The sequence below is a fragment of the Argopecten irradians genome, chromosome 14 (assembly GCF_041381155.1).
Source record: "Argopecten irradians isolate NY chromosome 14, Ai_NY, whole genome shotgun sequence".
Classification (NCBI taxonomy): domain Eukaryota; kingdom Metazoa; phylum Mollusca; class Bivalvia; order Pectinida; family Pectinidae; genus Argopecten; species Argopecten irradians.
The window spans coordinates 18,047,073-18,062,894 of NC_091147.1; the positions used below are offsets into that span (position 1 = coordinate 18,047,073).

The 15,822-nt window shown below is 32.0% G+C and overlaps 1 protein-coding gene across 1 annotated transcript in view; it reads left to right on the forward strand.

Moving 5' to 3' along the window:
* The first annotated feature begins 5,962 nt into the window (after positions 1 to 5,962).
* Positions 5,963 to 15,822, forward strand: part of LOC138307073 (short stature homeobox protein 2-like) — a 29,214-nt gene continuing 19,354 nt past the window's right edge. Inside the window, exon 1 of the mRNA XM_069247703.1 lies at positions 5,963 to 6,224. Within this exon, the coding sequence (XP_069103804.1) occupies positions 5,963 to 6,224 (262 nt within the window). The remainder of the gene's footprint in view (positions 6,225 to 15,822) is intronic.

The following is a 15,822-nucleotide window of genomic DNA, read 5'->3' on the forward strand; positions in this document are numbered from 1 at the left end:
TTGGTTCCCGGGAAAAAAGGATCGTTTCACAAGAGAATCCCTATGTATCGAGTCATATGCCAATACCAGGTAGGTTATCCTTCACTTTTATAAAAACAAAACAGTGAGACAAAATTTTGAAAAAGATGTTTTACAGTAGCAGTAATATCTACACAAACATTGCTGATCCTCCGGGTATAGTTATTAACATTTATGGGAATGTAAAGAGGATAGACGCTATTATAAGTTATACAAACAATAACACATTATCTCACTTAACAAGACAATTTGACTTGTTACTTTCACTTAAACCAAAAGAAGTCTACAAGAAACGAGATAATTCACGAGACATTAAACTGCTTTACGGTGACATTAGTATCCAAATTGTTATTTATAAGCAATAAACATGTCATATCAAGACACTTTCAGTTTCCTTTCTTCTTCTTTTACTGTCGGTTGAAGATTTAAATTGGATTTAAAGTAAAATAAGTTATTTATCTCAGCTATTACCGTATTATCATAGGACGATACATCTTTAAATTGTCTATAGATCTTTAAGGTTGAGCGGTGTCTGCTCCCGGGGTTCTAATTAGGACCTGTCAGTGACTACATGAGTATACCAGGTAGAATACTGTAACAGCCATGCAAGACTAATGTAAATATAATCTCTTTAATAAACCCCTGGTTTATAGATTGTAATATACCATAAACAATAGGTCAGACAATAGTATTCAATTAGGCTATCCCGAACTACCAGTGATATCCTAAATGGGCTATAACTGTTTGACATTTAAGGCGAGACTGTTGATTGATCGGTTGATAGTCTTTACTTTATCGTTCTAGTAACACCAGTATTTGTTTAAAGATGACTGGCGGATGGTATTTTTTCTCTGTCAAAAACAGGAGCAGACGAATTAGTATTTTACTTCAGTTACGAAAGTCACTTTCATTTGTACATTGCACCATTACCACCATTGCAAAGATTGAGCTTCTTATAAGTATCTTACTTCAAAATAAATCAATTAAAAATCATTAATTGCTTCCCGAAAAAAAGTCCATGACACTTTGCCTTTTATGGAAATAAGAAATTATTGCGCATCTACCAAAAGCAAAGCAATTCATTTTATATTGTTTTTGTGTTAATTAAACATACTTCTACCACAATAGGCGCTGTTATTCAACTCTCAGGGTATCAAATAAACGATTCAGCTGTTGATTAACAATTTGTTTTATACCACACGTGGTATAAAAAGAGATTGAACAGTGTTTTGATTGCGTTAAAGGTGGTATGAACGCAATGGGCTAACGCGCTACATGTAGAATATGTCTGTATCCCATTGCGTTCATACCACCTTTAACGTAATCAAAACACTGTTCAATCTTTATATTTACATAAATGAGTATATTTTCACGTCAAATTTAAAACGGTGATGGTTGCTAAGTTGAGTAATTACGGTAGTCAGGATGACCGAAGATATAGTTCCGATTGTTGAATGTTATAGCTGCAGTTTGATTTGAAATAATTTGAGATAACCGAGGCGGAACGACTACCGGTATCGTTGTCAGGGTAGTGATGCGGTCCGAAGTTGGGCGAGCCGCCATATTTGATTTTTAACCGAGGAAAGTAACTGTGAAATAGCCTGTATGACTGTTGAGCTGCTGAATGTTTGTAATGTATGTATCGGTCTACGTACGCGATAGAGACTAAATTCTTCATAGTCACGACTTGTACGGATGATAGACAAGTGTTTGCTTGGTGTGTGACTGACGTAACTATGGAATTCCTCGAACATTCCTGAGGGAAGCCCCCGGTTGTAGCCTCGACTAGCGATTCTTTTGGTTGTTTATTACCGTTACAATGTTTGAACACATATTTTGTTTTGATGTCAAATACATTTTAATCGGATCTAATAACAACTCTTTAATATTATTTTGAATCCGACAACGAGGAAACTTTGTTTACTCTTCATTCAGTAGGCCAACCGAGTAAGCTTATGACGACTATGATATTGTCTGTGCGGCCTAAGGATCAGTCTTGAGACAAATGGAACACCGAAATAGTTTTGTTTTAGTTTATAATTAATTTAAGGGAAATCTGTCATCTGTGAAAAGGTAAAAGGTAAACTAATTAGTTAAAGTTTATATAGATTATCATATTACGCAAAGTCTTACCGAAGCGTGAACTAGAAGTAGTCCAATCCTAATCTGGGTTTGTATTCATACGTCGTTGCGTTTACGCTAATTTGAACGCAACTCCCCCCCATTGACTATATAGGGCATGTAAATATACTCTGTACGCATTCTTATTGGCTGGCACGATGAACTTTGACCGATCTACGTCTTTCTCAGTGTCGTATCATCTTTTGTCAACGTCATAAATAATCGAGTGACGTCATGCTATGCTGTGATCGCCGCTTGACGCCAAAACTGCTGTTGGATTGCGTACGTATCCTGGTAGTATTTCTATCAGCTAAAATCGGATATAATTGTAGTAGAAACAGGTCACACGACTCGTTGTTGTTGGATATGGACTTAATTCCACACTCGTAAGTTATTTTTTTAAAGTTAATAAAGACACTCGCTAAAGCTCGTGTCTTTTGTAAATTTTAAAAATAACTCACTCGTGTGGAATAAATTCCATATCCAACAACCACTAGTTGTGTAACCTCTATATATACATGAGTAAACACCAATTATTGTTCAAAGAATTAGTATCGTGTATGCTCTGTCGGCGGTGGAGCATTTTTAAGGACCGTCTCCCCTGCAGGAGATGTATCGAATGTGTCATATTCTGATGCTGCTGTTTTGGGAGAATGAGTTATGTGAAGTGTCTTGTTGTAACAGCTGAAATTCCAGTCTTCCAAATACACCAAACACCATAATCTACCCGGTTAAAAATACACCCGTGAAACATATCATAACGATGTACATTGAAACCTCTCTGCAAAGATCATTCATTGGACAGAGGAAATTGGTCTTTATAGCCATGTGTAGTATTCTTTGTTGGTCGGTTGGTTCACTACGCTTAACGTCCGATTAACAATAAGAGTCACTTACGCATGGCCTCTACTGTATACTGTGTTGCATGTGTGAAGCACGTGTTTTCAGAAACTGCAGGAAGTTCTTAACACTTGATGAACACTGCCAAATACACAGAATGTCACAACGAGCAAACCAGTCGTCCTACTACGCAGGAACATAAACTTACATACTTACAGTTTGCACTGACATGGACTCAATAACTATGCTTTCTAGTATTATCATTATCAGTGTATAATGATAGCACAACACTGCTGTTACGGGACTAAACAATGGCATAGCCAATGACCGAAAATATTAATCGAAATTATGATTGGATAACGTATCAAACCCAGCGTTAACTAGCTGTTAAGATTAGTGCCCTATTAACAGCCATGATCCTCTAAGGATGACCTCCCCAATGCGTGTCGTGTGCGAATGTCTATAATGTTTTGTGACATTGAGGTTTATTTGTGGCATGCCTCCTTGTAATACTAGGATTTTGTCCTTTTTATTGTGCTATCTCACTGAAGCATGCCAACAAAGACACCGAAGAGTACACCCCATCCGGTCAAATTATACTGACAACGGGCAAACCAGTCGTCTCATTCCCATAATATAAAGTGCTAAGCAGAAGTGTGTGTATATATCATAAAATTATATCTTGAATGTAGATTAAACGTACAAGATAACTTATTGAGGGAAATGCATTTAAAATGAAACCAAAATCAACAAAACACAGCAAAAATATTATCTACCTTTGTATACGTTTAAGCTAAGTAGCATTTGTATTGTATGGCTTATCTTAACATCACTATTTGTATTTAATTTTGATGTTGAATATATTAGAATATGTAACGAAACATAAACACATAAGTAATTTCCCACTAATTCCAGTGATGCCAGTGTTTACATTTATTATTGTTGATTGTTCAGAAAATGGGTAAACACGTCTTTTGTTTTAATACAACCATATATCTGTATATCTTGTTTCAATCTACTACATCAAATTAGAACACTATTTAATAGAATAATAATAAACTATTGAATATTTCTAATATTATATTTTTGATAAAATGAAAGAGCAATAAAAAATAGTGTTTTTACAGCTAAAGCAATTTAACATGCTGCTGCTTGTATTTAGTTACCGCAATGTACCATTAGGACTGCCCTGTATATATCTGATGATTAGAATAGATGTTTTTTTTCTCTTTATGTGTACATTGTCTGAATTTCTTTTACCAAACCTTGTTTTTACTCCAATTCTTTCCGTAACAATTTTATGCTACAATCCTTTTGAAATTAATATGTGCTACAAAAGTTAAACAGAACTATATTATTCAGTAATTTTAAACATTTTATGGGAAGACATTACTTAATTCATATTTACATTCTAACTAACTGTAGTTATGTGACAAAAAGCTTGTTGGGTTTTTTCATGTGAGATTTTACAAAACTCGAGAAATTTTTATTTTTTTTTTGCTCCAAAAGACTTTAAAAAACTCTCCGATGAAACGAACACTTATTTAAGATCTTATATATGTAGGTACGTTAACAGTACTGGTATCAGATGAAGCTGAAAATGAATTTAGAAAACAATGGGGCTATATAAATATACATCGAAATGTAGAAACGGAAAGTTATCAGTCGCATCTGTATAACAAACACCCCATTTCTCTGGCCTACTCCAACAACCCATTGCGTTCTGTGGAATTAGTATCGGAATTTGTTATTTGATTACCTATGACTTCAAACCTTGTAATTTTAGTTGAAATAGTAAATAAAAGTGTGTTTTTTTTATTCACATTTATATTTTTCACATTTATATTTTTTAAATTTAAAAAATATATATATGTATATAATGAGGTAATTAATTCAAAACTAATTTGATGATCTTGGAATTTAATCAGATCGCTAAGCAGACTTTATATATCCTAACTAATCTGTATCGATGTTGTTAGACTAATGTGATATTTTAGATGTTCTCTCTTTCTTATCTAACCCTGTTTTACATAATCTAGAATTACACATGACAACGCACACACATGCATACCCTGTTCACTCGTTACCCTACCGGCGAACGAAAGCCCTATTCCACCGCCTTATTATAAGATGCGTTAGGCTAATTAGTACGCCTCTAATTGCAAATTTGCACTGATAACGGTTTCGTGCTTTGTTTTGGTAATTAGAAACACTTCAAGTGTTAATTGTTTCTATTTTCCGGTGGGAATTAAAACATTTTGTAATAAAAGCACTTTTAAGGCATTATCTGTTTTCAAATCAAATATCAAAGCTAATTTTTCGATCCGTGAAAAACGTGAGCGTTCTGAATTAATCTAATGAGTTGAAATACGCGGTTCCGATTATAGTGCTGTGCTTGCTGCGCGTGAATCCCCTAGTGGTGCTCTCAGCCCACCGACCTGCAATTATGTTATTAAATGGGATAATTGCAAGAAATCAGAGACAATATTGCAATTTCTCGTTTAGGCGCTCTGTGGCATAGCTCACTGCTGCAGTATCTTATCATCATATTATCGATTCCGGATTCGGAAGTCCGCCTCCAACTCCAGCAAATACATTTGTCAGCCACGCCTTCTTCTCATTAGAATTCCTATACTAGATTTGAACCAATCAGACAAAAACCATCCTTTTGGAAATTAACTTATCAAAGATAATTCAATTTCGCTGAGATGTTTTGACTTTGAATAATTCCAATGTTTTTATGTATCGCCCGACACACGAAAAAGAGGAAGAATACGTTTTACTTCGATCTTAGACACGCGATCGACACTTGATAGTGATCCTGCGATACGAGTGTACATAATGTATCAGAAATCACTGGACAATTATTTTTTGTGAGAAAAAAATATGTTCAAGCAACACATTTAAGCATGCCTAAAGAATAGAATAAGCAATATTTGTGTTTATCGAATAACTAAATTCCAAGACAAAATCTATCATCGCTATGGAAGGTCTTGCTGAATTTGTCTCCAAATCTTTTAGTGAAGACAGCAACGAAGATGTGAACAACAAACCAACGAAACAGGCGACGTCGTCAACGTCATCAACGATAAAATGTGAGGAGAAGGTAATAGTGGACGATAATCAACAGGAAGCGACCGACTTACGTATTGTACATAAGGAGGAAGATCACGGTAAACTCCCATGTGATCCCCCCGTCCCTAAACTGGACAGTCTGGACGTGGTCACGGACGGCTCCGACACAGGTATGACCTCAAATGATCCGTGGTACAGGTAGGACGCATGCTGGAGCAATTATGGTCATAAAACGGATTAAATCCAGGTATTATAGCCACAGGTAAGGCAGATAAACAAATTGAAATAAGGGCCGTCAAAGGAATTATGTACCAATCGAACCAATTAAAGACGCATAGTAATATATCACTTAACATATATGTTTTCTTATTTCTTTCAAAATTTAGAGACATCTGACGATATACATGATAACAAGTCTCTTCATAAAACAAGAAACTTACACGATAGGGATTAAAGCCCTATAATTAAGGTTATAATTAAGTAACCATTTTGTAGACATGTTACATTAAAAATAAACTGTAACTAAAAATCACAAGCAAAGCGTTTAAGAAGCAGGATACTTGATGCTTGTCCAATTTAGATATATATAATGACAGTTGTTTCACATAAACAACCCTTTCTTAAACCTACACAATTAACGGTTTTATATACGTGTATCTTTTTCAAAATTCTTATTACAAATTTAATGCTTTTGTAATGATAAGTTAACCATTTTTTTTCTACATTACATACTTATATTGTGTAGAGTAAGGATTCAAAATAAAAATAAGGTTATGTTGTTTTAAAGTAAAACTGATTTTCTTTTATATCTACCTTATAAGTAATTTATCAAATTTAGACTACTGACAATATAACATTGACTGAGTAACATAGATAAAACTAGATCATTTTTATCAATAAAACATGTGCTTGAAATTCTAGAATTCAAGTAAAAATGTTAGTCCACGAAAAAATAATAACATTTATATTACGTTTAACATTGATTAGTCTTTAAACAAATCAAAGTTTTAAATCATCAATGAAACAAATATTTTTATAAATTCAAAATAACATACATACTATCGAGAATTATACGGAAACAACTGTTCATTTTATTTGACTATTTTTTTCTGGTTAGAAACATCAAAACACTAGATGTGAAAACATTGAATGTGTTTACATTTTACACAACGTACGCGTTCTAGTTTTGTTATACCATTTCATTGTTCGCTTTACTCAACTATAACCGATTATATGACATAATGTTTTAAGTGTAATGTTACGTGTTGAATTGATTCGATTCAAATAACGTATATTATATATTTGCATCATGGTAAATGTATGTAATCGGATTTTTTTTTAATTATCTGATAGCATTATTTCTGACAGCTGGGTTAATCAACGATCAAAAACCATGAAAAAACAATAGCATTGTTCGATGAAATAAAATTTATGATTTTTAAGAAGAGTGATTTTATGAATTTAAATTATCACTAACAATAGCTTGTATATGGACAGAAATGGATGCAAAACATTTGTATTCGCCATTAGGAGTAACCCTGAATTTTGCACATTTGAAGCAAAACACACAGCGCCAAATCATGCAACATATCTACTAGAATAAATGAATTGAGAGAAGACATTTGTATAAATAAAATAAAATTTGTTTTTAATTTAAAGGTTAATAGCACAACATTGGAGATCGATATAGTTCAAAGAAAACGAACCAGCGAGTTTTTGCCACTTCATAGCTTTCAAAATTACACCTAAAAACAAAAATTCAGATAATTAGTAACGAATATTTCAGAAAAAAAATTATAAAATAAATTTTTATAATTCTTATTAAAGCAATGCATCAGTTTGATGAATTTAAATGTAAATTTAAAATGCAACAAAAGCTACGCGCTGTCATTGATTAGTTATGTTTAACCCTGGTTTATTTTACCTGTACTTTGCTTTTGTATTGTCGTCTGTTGACATCCTCTGTTAAGTTGCAGTGTCGGTAGGTTCATTTGTAATTAGAGCCGTCAAATTGCATACCCATCTGACACCTGTCAGGAACATTGTGATTGGTAAGAACAACTATAAACTGCATCTCGAAACTCTTTACGAAAGTGATGCAATATTTATTTAGCTGGTGACTTCAATCTTGAATTTTGAATTAGTTTCTAATCAAAAGGAAAATATGATCGCATTAAGATTTCCTATTAATCCGGCTACGCTACATTGATTCATAATTAAGTAATGTCTTATATAAATTTACTATTATAATAGGGTAAATGGATTTTTATTTTCAGTGATATGATATCTTTCCATTTTTACATAAAAACAGATTTTGACATTTAAATATCGCCTTACATTATCGATGATAATTTAGTCCAACATGATCAAATATTGAACATTTAAAAAATTGAATCCTTTAAAAAGAATAGGTCAAATACTTATGTGTATCAATTACTGTTTTCCAATTCATATACAATATACTTACAATAATTGAACTAAAACCACTTACTACTTATCACAATTTTATAAGGGTATAGTTTCAGAAATTTTAAAACTACACTCGTATATTGTTTATTTCATGTTTTGGTATATTTAGATACTAGAGTAATGAAGTACCAGATTCGTCATTATATATATATAAATGATTGGTTAGAAGTATTATCAATTTTGAAGTTGTTACAGCTAATTTCTTATAATCAAATCATAATGTCTAAATGCGAACTCGAGTCATGTATGCATGAAGTGAAAATATGATTTTTGGAGATTGCAATATATTTGTTTTCGTCTTATTGTAATATTTGAAAAAAAATCCTTTTATCATAATGTTTAAAGAAATATATTTTCTGTGCATTTTATTTGGACATTTATTTCTTCATATATATGTTGAATGGTATCTACTTTATCATTGCTATATCATGCATTGTCATAGGACATGTCATATAATTTTTGTATTACATGTCTAAACGATATGGAAATTGATTTTGCAAATATTATCATAAATCGGCAGCGCAGTATACAAGGTATAACACATGTATGTACCTTTCATAAAATAAATACTAGATGTTTAAAATACGTAATTATTACAAAAATCATTACACATTTGCACTCAAATTAGTTAACTTTATATCTATGGGAGAAAAAGACGGATAATTGACTTTAAATACAGGGCTACGGTAACAAAAACACCAGGAGTCCTTATACAGCGTTTGAGTCCTTTAAAAAAGGCCAATGTAAGGGAATTGTTCGCGACCAAAAAATGGCGTCGCTATTTGAGTCAATACAGATTCCTCCACTGCCAGTTTTCGTCGATGTTTGTGTAGACAGTTTTATCTCTGTGTTCTCGCCTTAGTGGTGATGTTGAGTAGAGAAAAGTGACAGGACTGTGTTCAAAATGGCCGTAAAGTTTTCTCTATGTACACAAACTGAATCAATGAGCGTCGCGTCCTGTCCACTACAACGAGACAAAAAAAATGGATCTCTCACAAATTCGATTTAACTACATATGTGAAATGATCGGAATGAACAGACACTGCGAAATAATTTCTTCGATCATAATGAAAGAAGTCTTCAAAGAAATGTATGTTATCATGTCACAGAATACTAATATTCTGTAACCATAGTTGATTAAATAAGAAGCAACAAAACACTGATAATAAAGTTAAGTATGCATAAAACTAAAAATTCATAGTAAAATCGATATTTTTGGATAGTCTACCAATAGATAAATGTCGATCTTAGCATAATTATGTAAAAAAAAAATTCAGGCCTTGTAAATAAACCTGATGATTAGATTTTATAAATGCATTTCCCCTTAACAAATGCGCGACAAGAAGACGACTGCATGCACCATACGGGTCGGAGCCTGCTGACCTCCATCGCCCCAAATGCAGACTTAATACACTGCTCTCTTTACTTTATTGTCTGGTAGTCTGTGATGGACGCTCATTATGTATTTTACGGACAAGTAAAACACAAACATACTTATCGCGAAGAAATGTGCGGGCAAACGGGTGATAACATTACAGAATATTGGATAGGAATGGATTTAGTGGTGCAACAATCTAAACGGGAGTAATAACAGTTAGATCAGTGATGGGATAGAGAAAATGTTTTATCTGTTTTGATGATTACCAAAAAAACATAAATGAACATGAATTAACTCCCAAAACACGGACAAAAATACTATATGTAAAACAGGAACAATGACATAGAGAAAAAATATTACTGTTAACGTGGATATATTCACGGGTGCTTAATTTCGCGATTTGCAGGCATGATCCTTTTGCAGTCTTGTTATATTTGCGATAGATGCATTTTCAGAATTTTAAAAATGAACGAGTATGTATGTTCAACGTGTTGTATACGGGGAAATGTTCGCGATCAAGTAGCCTTCGCGTAATCAGCGGAAATCCTCTTTTAACGTCCATGATTATAGTATATTGTTAAAAGAATAGAATATAGCGTTTCGGAAGAGTAAGAATTCTCTTCTTCCCCGAACCTATCAGCACAAATTATAAGTGGGTTTACTTGCTAATTGAATACCAATAGAACGCGCACTCGTTAATAATTATGAATCTGAAATTACCTTTTAAAATAAATGATTATAATGGATGACTGAAGAAGTGATTTAAGACTAGTTTTGAACTATAGATTTTATTTCGTTTACATCTTGTATAATGGTTCATAATAACTAGATGATACTTGGCGGAAATGTTAGTGAACGTAACCGCCTTTATTAATGGTAAATGACAGCCAGGTGTATAAAACGGGGAGCGATTAGCATAATAGTAAACGAATAACCCCGTTTTGTTATCGTCAATGGAAAGTTTAACTGCTATGAACTTTGCGAATAGGCATATTCATATGACTTCATTCCACTCAACTTAATCTTTTACGCTCATTGTAACGATTTATGGAATGCGACATTCCTGGGAAACAAAAGTTCGCTTGTACGATTGGTTTTACAACTAACAGTCTATATACTATATCTTTGTATGGTTAAATTTATATCTTATTTATCTAGTTATCACGTATTTTTATATTACAATAACTTTCGTAAAATAAATTATCAAATCATATGTTAAATAGACACCATATGAACGTGAAATATTTGTTTAATACTTTTAATTACAAAATATGTGAATAGATTAAAATTGCATATATATTTCGAATGATATTTGATGAATGGCAAAGAATTACTTTTAGCTATACTAAATGAAGAAATAAAAAACAATAAATCATTCAGAGGATTAAGTTATTGTTAAGGCTCAAACTTTGGAAATGTTTTATGATAATTGTTGGTACTTTTCATCAACTGACGAGGTCTATAATTTTAATTTTGATTTGAAATAATTTAACATACATTTGCATATTTTTTTGTTTGTAGAGCTGCAAGTTGATTTCATTTTCTATTTTCCATTTTCATATTATTCTTTTACCTGTATGGAGAGTTCGTTTTGTAATTAGCCGACTTTTACTTAAATTAAACGGTTTTTCCAGTCATTTGGTATATGTATGCAATACACGTGTACAGGTAGATCAAGAATTCCTTCCTGTATACCATACATGTATTGAAAGAGTAATCTAACAAAACTAGTAAAGGTAATTTGATTTGATTCATACATTATAAACATATTTTATTGAAATATTTATATAAAATGGTGAGATGATGTATTTATAGGTACCTAGTCTCAATAAATTACCAGCTTTTTATCAACTCTTTTTACCAAACATTATCTTGACTTTTTAAGAAAAAAAACTATCCTTTCATACCTATCGCATAGCGATTGCATGCAAAATATTGAATTCATTTTTTAAATGTTTTCATTGCAAGTAAGATTTAAATTTATAGTGATAAGCTAAATCGATAAAATGTTTGCAATGGTTAATGTATGACTTGAAAACGGTATGCAACGAGATATGGGGTCCCATTATACATTACAGTCCTACAGACACTGATGGTATAAAACGATGCCATCCAGTTTCTTATTTTTAAGACTTGAAATATTTTCATGGTCCGGAGAAAAAAAATCACATATTGACTTTGAATGATAATTGATGCAAAAATTACTTTAGGATAATTATCACAAACTTTTTCTATTTTTTTATCTTTTATATTTGTTAAGAAATATTCTGTTCTCGGAATTAATGGACCTTTTGCCATTTTGCATCTAGTCATTAAAAAGCAATAAAGGAACTCGTATCTAAATTCAATCCATATAAATGTTCAAGTACATGTAGTTAGGAAATCAGTCAGATAGTAGTAAATATTTTATCATTTTGGATTATTTCGACAATCCTCCATTACATATGTTAGTTGATAACCGTTATATATGTTATTTACGTTGATAATTATACCCAATCATTTCATATACAATATGTGGTCATTTATAAATATGGCAGGCACCAATGTCATATTCATACTCGCTTTTTCTTATTTATATGTGATTATTCATATATATTCTTATGGTTCTAGTAAAAATCACACACTAAGATATATATATAGAAAATTAAGTTAAGCCCAAATGTTTAATTATGCCTTTAATATTGATACGATTTATACATATAGATGTTACTAACATTAAGCTTTTCCAAAAATAATCATTAATGGTTTCTAACTTGTGCAGCATTTATTGAAACTCGATTCATGTCAATATGCCTTAATTTGAAACTGGCCAACATCAAAATTATTGCTTTCGAACGGATGTCGGAAAGTTCTTGACCTTTTTCCGTCAAAATTCGGAAAAATTTTAGACTAGTCACGTGGTGTTCTCGTCAACGACATCACAATATCGGTTAGCTTCAGTTTATTCAAAAAGTGGATCCTACCTAAAAAACATTCAATTTATTTTATTAATTTTATCAAATGTTTCCTTATCGCTATACTGTCCTTACCGACTTTTATTCTTTTATTGTTTTCTCAATAATTTAGAACAAAATTCATTTGCTCAACATTATTATCAATCATGAACAATTTCGAGCAGATTCGAGTACTGGGACTAAATGTGTTATATTGATTAATATTTAAATCTTTCTCATTGCTTGTATCGAGCTTTCTCATTTGCCTACAAATGTATGTTAATCCATGACGTAGAAATTAATGTGTCGCAGGTTGTGATGTCACCTCGAATTGGCGTAATGATTTTAGAGAAAAAAGTCCTCATCAAATTTGCCTAAACTTGATAAGATTCAGAGTGAACTCTCAGCATAACTCGCTTCGATTTATACATGTATAGAGTACAGTCTGGTTTTGTGCTATACCTCCATAAGATAATCAATCCTCTCAAATTAGTATGCCATGGTTTACTGGTAAATTAAAATAGTATACACATACTAGGTGTATAACTAGCAGACATTATGTGTAGAGAAATGCAAAATAAAGCATTGTTACAAAAATGGTACCCGTACCAATATTAGCCATTCCTACATTACCAAATAACATACACAATTTAATTCCAATATTTACTACACTCCTCTATGAGGAGGGAAAGCCCTTTTGATTCCTATAAAGTGCAATCTTAGAAAGCAAATATTCCCAGGACGGTGGTAATTATAACACAAATAATGGTCTGGATCAGTTTTACCAGATGTACTTGTTTGTGTTTGTGTATGCTATTTACCAGAAATATAATTATGAAGGTTAGATGCACAGAACCAAATGAGTGGATGTTGATAGTCTGAAGTTTATATTTGCGTTTGTCTAGATGTAGATAAAAGATGTTGATTTTTGTGTCTGTGCATCACTTTTATCTAGTACTGTAAGTTTGGATGTTTATTTTTGTGTCTATGAATCACTTTCAAAGTAGTACTGAATGTCCGGATGTTGATAATTTTATGAAGAACTGGATTGTATTTATGCTATAATGAGACTATTGTGAGTATAATACGTTAGTAAGTGAAGATCATCAGCGTTTGAAACAATTGTTGACCTTAATAATGATAAAAAAATATGATCAATTCTACCAACCAAAAACGATATATATCACAAGTTTAACTACTCAAAAGTTTGACCGATTTTTTTCCAATGTCCAATGTCAACAAAACATTTACCGTGTATTTTGTTTCTTTATTTATCAAAACTATGTATTTCGGAAGAAAAATATACACTACTAAAATAAAAATCTGAAAAAAATGAAAATGTTGATATTGAAAAATCATGAGACACAATTAGTATCTTTTCTTGACGATGTATCGTTTTGGTTGAGAACGCATCCTTAAAAGATTGTCTTTTCAAGTTTTCCATTTGATGTCTTCAGTACCTGTGATGGGTTAAGAGTGTATTTTTTAAATAATATATCTTCCATAAAGAAATCTCACCCATGACAAAGTGTTAAAGAGAAGAAATTAATGATTTGGAAAACTTAAAACAAAAAACTCTATCGAATTTAAACAATATTTTACGTAGCAGATGTCATACATTTTCCGACCGATTCGGACCCCATTAGGTTAACTATCAATAGCATCTGCTTGATTATCTAGTTTAATGTTTGCTATATACATTTTGCATATATTTATCTACTTTCTGTTAAAGTCATTTGCCATTGACACTAAATACTATTTTATGATTGATGTATAAAAGATTACATGGAAAGTAGTATATTAACCTTTAATTAATTTTGAATATTTAGTGTAATAGCGTACAGTAACATAGGTCTACTAATTGATTATGGACCGGCTGTCAGTCATTAAAGATAACATGCTAATTTCAGATCAATAATAATTATTTGCTTGCAATTTAATTCACAATCACATTCGTCTCGTTAAAGCTGTTTCGAAATTAACGACAATCTTTAATTCAATAACTTTAATGAACTTTATAAATTGATAAGTCTATGGTTATGAATGGTTATACAAGTCTTTCATACAATTCGATTCCCTTTCTTGACATATAAATACAATGTATCTATATGTCTAATTCTCTCATACCTACACGTGTAATACTGGCTGGGCTTGGACATTATACTCATGTGGCCTGAGGCTTTATTGCATGGCTACCCATGCAATAAAGCCTCGTGACGTCACAGCGTCAACAGAATTACTATTTTCTAGGTACAATTTTTTTTCCAGAAACTGATTTAATTTAAAAGATACAAACAACGGAATTTGCCTTGAAAATATCATGAAAATGTCATGTATGGAGAACAGACTTACAGTTGCGGTTTTTTGTTTTCAAATTTATTTCAAAATGGTGGAGGAAAATAGAAGTAAGATTGCAATAAATGGCAAGGTATGAGAGCAAAATGCTCTTTCATACGTGAACATGAAGGATAGAGATATTCTACCCTCGGGATCACAAAAAAAGTTGTAAAACCCTCGGCAAGTCTCGAGTTTTACAACATTTTGTGACCCTTGGGTAGAATATCCCAGTCCTTCATATCCTCATATGAAAGAGTCATATATTATTTATCAATAATGAACGTTTGTTAAAGTAGTCTCTTTCATAGCTTCTACCAGTTTGATATAACCTCATCTACATCGAATCAAAGGTGCTTAATTGTTGAAAAAGTTTAAATGACGGTTAAAATACATTCTGTTTATATGCACGCTACAGTAAGTACAAAAAATAATGTTTGGGACAGCACACATCCCTGGGAAACTTAGCATTTGGACATTGTGACAAAGCAATATAATTTATTTAGAGTATTGACATTCATTTGATCATACTATAACACAAAAGAATATTAAAGTGATAGCATGAAGTATAATAAAAAATACCAAAATATAGGAAAATTCATTTTCAATACTATTCCCAGATGTCAGCAAATCTTCAGGATTATATGGGAACCA